General features: G+C 46.1%; 1 protein-coding gene across 16 annotated transcripts in view; it reads left to right on the top strand.

Moving 5' to 3' along the window:
- The first annotated feature begins 1944 nt into the window (after positions 1–1944).
- C2cd5 (C2 calcium dependent domain containing 5) overlaps positions 1945–6840 on the top strand; it is a 94358-nt gene continuing 89462 nt past the window's right edge. For all 16 annotated transcript variants that reach the window (XM_026787917.1, XM_005364577.3, XM_013352784.2 and 13 more), the window contains exons 1-2: positions 1945–2071; positions 2186–2304. In XM_026787917.1, coding sequence (XP_026643718.1) covers positions 2215–2304 — 90 coding nt within the window. In that variant the 5' untranslated portion in view covers positions 1945–2071; positions 2186–2214. The remainder of the gene's footprint in view (positions 2072–2185; positions 2305–6840) is intronic.

Raw genomic sequence — 6840 nt, 5'->3', positions numbered from 1 at the left:
TCATCCATTGCTGGTGGGAATGCAAACTTGTGCAACCACTTTGGAAAGCAGTGTGGCGGTTTCTCAGGAAATTCGGGATCAACTTACCCCTGGACTCAGCATTCTTTCTTTTAAATTTAATTTTTTCCTGACACATGGTCTGATAAGTGTCGAATATGGCCCAGAAATGCTTTGTAGCTGAGACAGGCCTGGACTCCTGATTCTCCTTCCTCCAATTTGTGAGTTCTTCAGTTACAGTATAAGCCACTTGATTCCAGCCCTCATATCGTTCTTTCACTTTGTGTATTTCTTATTTTGTTCAGATGTTTTATACTGGCTAGTTATCCAGTAAGTTTAGGAATTCATCTATTTAAACAATCAAAGGGAACTGGGGTGCAACTTGCACCTTAACTTTTCAAAGTTTCTCACACATATTAAGTGAAGACACAGGTTTCTAATAGTTCAATATGCAAACAATATTGTCTATTGTTCATATTCCTGATAAAAAATGTTCATATAGTGGACTGGACAGTTGGCTAAGCAGATCAGAACACTGGCTGCTCTTCCCAAGGGCCCAGTTTGGATTCCCTGAATCCACACAGGGACTAAGAACTATCTGTATCCTCAGTTTCAGAATCTTTGACTTCATCTCTAGCATCGAGGAGTAATAAGCTCATTATCTGGTACACAGACATACATGCAGACAAAACAACCATACATATGAAAAAATTTTTTTTCAAAAATTGTTCACATATAGACCAGCTTGGCATTTCTTAAATACTTGCCTGTCCTCTTCACAGTACAAAGAGGCACAGAACATTGAGAGTTAAAAGAAAACTGAGTTAGTATGAGATTACAGGAGAGCCTGGTGAACACATCATTTTCTCCAGTCTTTCTTGCTGTTCTCTGTTGTTGCATTGGGTGCACAGGGGTAATACGCTCAAGACAATATGTAAAAAGATGTGGATATGAGCATAGTGAAGAAAGTTTTTAAGAGATCTACTGAAAAACTAAACATAATTCCTGAAAATATTATATAATTTACCAAGGTGGAACCATAAAAGGTAAGTTTTAAAAAAGAACATTAAGTTTTATAAATTAACAGATAACTTCAAAATATTGAAAGACAAATTACCATTATAAAGTATCAATATGTGTAAGACATAAGTCAGAATACTCAGAAAAATAAAGACCTCACCCAATGGTGAATAAAGACACACCATAGGTTCAAACATTTATTTCCTCTTTTGAGAATTCTTTGCTTAGACCTGTACCCTACTTTTATTTTTTATTTTTTTAATTGTTTTTTTTTTGAGAAAAAAAATTTTCCGCCTCCTCCCAGCCTCCCACTCCTCCTCCCTCCCCCCCTCCTCTCCCCATCCCTCTCGAGTCTGAAGAGCAGTCAGGGTTCCCTGCCCTGTGGAAAGTCCGAAGTCCTCCCCCCTCCCCCCCCGTCGCCAAGGCTGGCTAAGAACTCGAGTAATCCTCCAGCTTTAGCCTTCCAAGCTCTGGCAGGTGTGCCCCCACACACGGTTTTATGCTGAAGATTCACAGAAAGCCACCACGCGCACTTGCAGCCCTTCCTGGTGGCCGTCATAGGAAACACTAACAGCAGATTCCTCTAGCAGGCTCGGCTGCAGCAGTCTGTCCCTTAGCGTGCAAAGCGCGGCGTGGTGGTCACCAACCCCAGATCCCAGAGCGCCGGCGTTGGCTGCAAGCGTCGCACACCCACCAAAACGGAGGCTGGGTGGATGATGCAGGGCTCGGCCGGTTTACCTGCTCCCCAGCTCAGCCCCGCCCTCTCCTCGGGCCCCGGCGAATTCAAATCGGCCCCGCCGAAGGGGCAGAAAACCGAGTCATCGATTGCCCCCGCCCCGCTCCGCCCCGCCCCACCGGCCGCCATTTTTGGCAAGGTGGGAGGAGAAAGGCGGGGAGGCGCGGCGCCGGCTCCGTGGGATGCCTACCGGACTTGGCGGCTGAAGGCAGCACGCCGGGGCCAAGGCAGCACGGCTGGCCGGCGCCCTTCCTCCGGGTGCTCCTCCGGAATGAGGCCTCGGCGCCCGCGCGGGACGACTCGGTTCCTTCTCAGAGCGTGAGTGCGGCGCGCGCTCCCGCCGCTGTCAGTTGGCGCGCGCTCCCGTCGCCCCCCCCCCTCCCCCCGCTCCCGGCTCTGGCTCGGCGCAGACGCGCTTGTTTGTTTCTGCAGGAATCCTAGGAGAGGCCGGAGCCGCGGCGATGCCGGGGAAGCTGAAGGTGAAAATCGTGGCCGGTCGCCATTTGCCGGTGATGGACCGTGCTAGTGACCTGACGGATGCCTTCGTGGAGGTTGGTGCCTGGTCCTGTCCCCCGAGAGCGCGGGGCGCCGAGCCCTGCCCTGCCAGCCATCCCCGGCTCCGTGGAGGGATGCCCACCCGTCCCCAGCCCGTGGGATGTGGCCTGGGACACGACTCTGGGTCAGAGCGCCTCCCGGCCACCTGCCAGTCCGAGGCGTGGCCGCGGAGACGCTCGCTCGCTCGCTCGCTCGCTCGCTCGCACGACCTCGTTTATGAGTCGGAGGTTAAGAGCCATGGCTGCAGCGTGTCCACGCAGCCAACCCTCTGGGCACAGCCGCAGTCCCACGGAGCGGCGACACCCAGCCCTTTCCCCGACACTGTCTGAATCAGCCGTGCGAGTCACACAACAGTGGCACTTTTATCTGCTCTTGTGTCGACTGGTTGGGAGACGAGCTGTCTCAGGGTAATTTATTGCCTTGAGGTAGGAAGTCAGTTAAGTGCCGTGGATTTCAATTGCAAAATTGCTTTTTAAACCTAATGATTAGTTTGAAAGTCATGCAAATTAGCGTAAGCCTACGGCCTGGAAATTAATGAGCAGAACCTGAAAGAAGCCAAGGAGAGATTATAATAAAAGTTGTGATGAGGCAGACCATAGAGCAATAATCATCTGAGCTATTAATGCTTAGGGTTCAAAGGTATATGGCAGTATACTCAATATAAAATATTCTTAAAGGTTCTAGAACCTAATTAACTGCAGTACACCTCTTTTTTTTTATGGCAGTTGTTAAGCTCAGTTTCATTTTCATTGAAGAAAGTCCATTTGCTCTTGGGTCAGATGCTCACAGATCTAGAGATAACTGAAGTTAGTATTAGGCCGAATGCCCCGCATAGCTGATATTAATAACTAATAGCTAACATGTATCAGGTTAATTATTGTCACATTTGTGCTATGTACTTTTAAGTTCTTAGTTCTTAGAACAGTCCTGCTAGGAGTGTTATCCCACATTTTATAGGGTTAGGCTGCTGAGGCCTAGGGGTGGTGATAAAGGGCCTGGTATTACTGACCTTGTTAATCTCTACAGCCTAGGGGCAGTCTTCTCGTGCTGTTCCTGTCTCCAGGCAGGATGGTGAGTGTTACCTTTGCGGGAGGGAACTCACTCTGTAGCAGACATTGAGAAGAGTTCCTAAGGGAGTGACTGACAGTTGAGCCGAGCATTGAGGAACACCCAGGATTTTTTCAGGCAAAAGAAACGGCAAAGGCACAGAAGGTGGTACATGGCATGTTGAGGACGCCATTTTAGTGTAAGGTACCCTTGGAGTAAAATGTGCGTTCTGAGCGTAAACCAGGAGAGGGTTTTCAGCAGAAAGAGATTTTTTTTTTTAATTAGGTTACCCACAGGATGGCCTGAACGGGTATAATATTTATTTTACTCAGAGTTTCATTAAATTATCCAGGCTTACCTTGACATTAAAGTCCTGTCTCAAGCCAGGACTTAATAATACTCATGCCCTGGATGCAGAGGTGGGTGGATCTCTTACCTTTGAGGTCAGTGTAGTGTACACAGTTCCAAGGCCAGCTAGGGATACACATTGAGATCCTATTTCAAAAATTAATAAAAAATTCAACATATAAAAATAAACCCTTTCTCCCTCAGTCCTCTGAGTAGCTGGAGTCAGAGACAGGTGCTATCAAACCCGGCCTTTGAGTGACTAGTTACTGATTGTCGTTGGCCAGGCCTGTGCTATTTTGGGTCTAGCTGATTATGTCTGATGATCTCGACGAAGGATTTGGTTTCTGATTTTAAGGAACTTTTATGTTGGTGACTAAGATAGACATTTAAAAATAAAGAACTTACTAAGCTTGTAGTACAAATTAGGGAAGCTTGTTCGAGTGCCCCAGGAGAGTACAGCAGAGGATGGTGAGGAGCATCAGTTCGGGCGGAGTCACAGGGCCAGCCAGGCAGACACCTGTTGGGTGGGAGCCTCAGCTCTGAGACTGCAGTTTGTGTGTGTAGCAGGGTGAGGAGGCAGAAGCAGCTGTGGGAGACTGGCGTGTTGTGGGAATGAAGGAGTAGGCAGACATCTTAGTGAAGAAAGGGAGAGCGTGTGTGGCACATGGGGGGTGTCAAGTGGCTGATGGTACACGGGCATGGTTAAGATTTGAGTTTTATCAAGTCAGTGGGAAACTTACTAAATGGCACTTTATTTGCAGTGTGTTGTATGCAATGGAGAGTTTACTGTAGTTCACATCACAGGCCCACACGGTGGATTTGGTAATGGAAAGAAGTGAATGAATTCCAGATCTATTTTGAAAGTAGATTAGAGTGTTTGTTGGTAGTTTGGAGCCAGGGGCCAAGCAAAGGAGAAGTAAGGCAATTCCTTGCTTTCTGGGGTAGCCAGGCCGTTTTCTGGAACTCTGCAGGAGTACAGATGGAGTGAGGAGACAGTCCTTCTGGGCACGGTAGGCTTGAGATGTCTCTTAACAGCATTTATCAAAGAGGAAACTGGATTTGTGGCTGTGACAGTCAAAAGAGCAGAGTGAGTTAGGAGTGAGGCCAGCATTGCTCCATGCTGGGAGATCAAGCACTCTATTATTTTCTTGCTTAAGCTGTGGATTAAAAGTACTTCAGTCCATGTTACCCACACCCCTTTTAATAAAATGTATTTTGCTTTTGTTTGTTTGTTCGTTTATTTTTGAGGCAAGATTTCTTTGTGTAGCCTGGCTGTCCTGGAACTCACACTGTAGAACACTGGCCTGGAACTCTGAGATTCACCTGCCTCTGCCTCCTGAGTGCTGGGGTTAAAGGCGTGCACCATCACACTTGGCCTTTTTAAACTATTGTTCGTGTATATGTGTATATGGTGTGTATGTGTTTGTATTGGTGTGCACACGCTACAGCCTGAGTATAGAGGTCAGAGAACAGTTTTTGGAAATTGGTTGTCTCCTGTTGGTTTCAGGGATCACATTCAGGTTGTTAGGCTGTGTGCAAGGCCTTTCCCTGCTGAGCTATGTAGCTGACCCTGTATCACATATTTTGAAGTCTGTCTTCAGACATACTAATAGAAAATATGGTTTATCTATGCTTATAATAAAATGAGCACTGGGCTCAGTGTGACAGGGTTTTGTTTGTGAGTGTTATTTCAGTATTGAAGTACTTGCTTATAAATGTAGTAGGAGGAGTCTGGGAACTAATCAGACTGAGCCATTGGCTAGTTATTGAGCTCTAGTGGATATCAGACACTGTAGTGGTGCCAGTGATATAGTGATGAATGCAGCAAGAATTTCTTTGGTTATAGCCTGCACCTTTTGGTAGGTAGAGGTAATTTGTATGCAAAATAATTAGCGTTCTAGATGGTGAGAAAATTGATCTGTGAGTGTCTGTTGTGGATAAAATCACATGAATAAAAATATCACATAGACAGTTGTAGGGGCTGGAGAGATGGCTCAGCGGTTAATATCACTCAATCATCTTTCAGAGGACCCCGGTTCAATTCCTAGCACACATATGGCCATTCACTATGGCCTAACTGCACTTCCAGAGAATCTGATATCCTCTCTGACCCCCACAGACACTGGACATGCATATGGTACACAGACATCCATGCAGACAAAACACCCATGCATATAAATAAAAATTAAAAAAAAAAACAAACCCAAAACCTTGTCACAAAACTTTGATCTATAAAACTAACTTAGGGTCTAGGTAGATTTCCTTTGAGACAAGGTCTTACTATGTAGCTCAGGCTGGCTCAGTCTCCAGATCTCCCAAGTGCTGGGTTTACAGGCTTATGCTGCCTTCCTAGCTTTGGATTGTTTGTTAGTCTTGTGACTGACTATTGAGTTATTCAGCAACCATAACAAGGGGGAAATCACTGCGGGGAGTCTTGTATTGCAGGACAACCCAGTGTTTCTTCTTAGGTACTGTCTCGGATTTCCCTGAACAAGGCTAAAACTTTCCCAGACTCGGGCTCGTGAGATGGATGGTTCAGCAGGTAGTGGTGTCTGCAGCTTAGTCCAGTCTGCAAACCTGTATGGTGGAGGGAGAGAAATGACTTTCGGAAGTTGTCCTCTGACCTTCATAGGTGCCTGTGCACACACAAACATATACATGCACATAAATAAGTCTCTGACCACCACTTAGGGGCTGGCCCTGTCCTCTAACCAAGTGGGATGTATCTGCTCTTGGAAAAACTTGACATTGAAGATGGGGCCATTTGAAAGATTGGTGTGGTGGTGCATGTCTTTTCCCCCAGAAGCAGAGCCAGGTGGATCTCTGAGTTTATGGCCAGCATGGTCTACACAGGGAGTTCCATGTCAGCCAGAGCTATATAGTGAGGCTGTCTCAAAAATCAAGTCCTATGAGTAGGAGGATAAGGGGAAGGGAACTGTTAACGAGTGTGGGAAAAAATAAGGAAAATAATGAGTGATGTTTTAGGTTGGAGAAGAAGTTTCTAGGAAGAGGAAACCTTCCGTTTTAAAAAATAATTATTTTATTTTATGATGTTTTAGGTTGGAGAAGAAGTTTCTAGGAAGAGGAAACCTTCCGTTTTATAAAATAATTATTTTATTTTATTTATTTATTTTTTT

This window comes from Microtus ochrogaster, assembly GCF_000317375.1.
Source record: "Microtus ochrogaster isolate Prairie Vole_2 chromosome 14 unlocalized genomic scaffold, MicOch1.0 chr14_random_2, whole genome shotgun sequence".
Classification (NCBI taxonomy): Eukaryota; Metazoa; Chordata; class Mammalia; order Rodentia; family Cricetidae; genus Microtus; species Microtus ochrogaster.
This window is presented reverse-complemented; position numbering and strand designations above follow the sequence as displayed.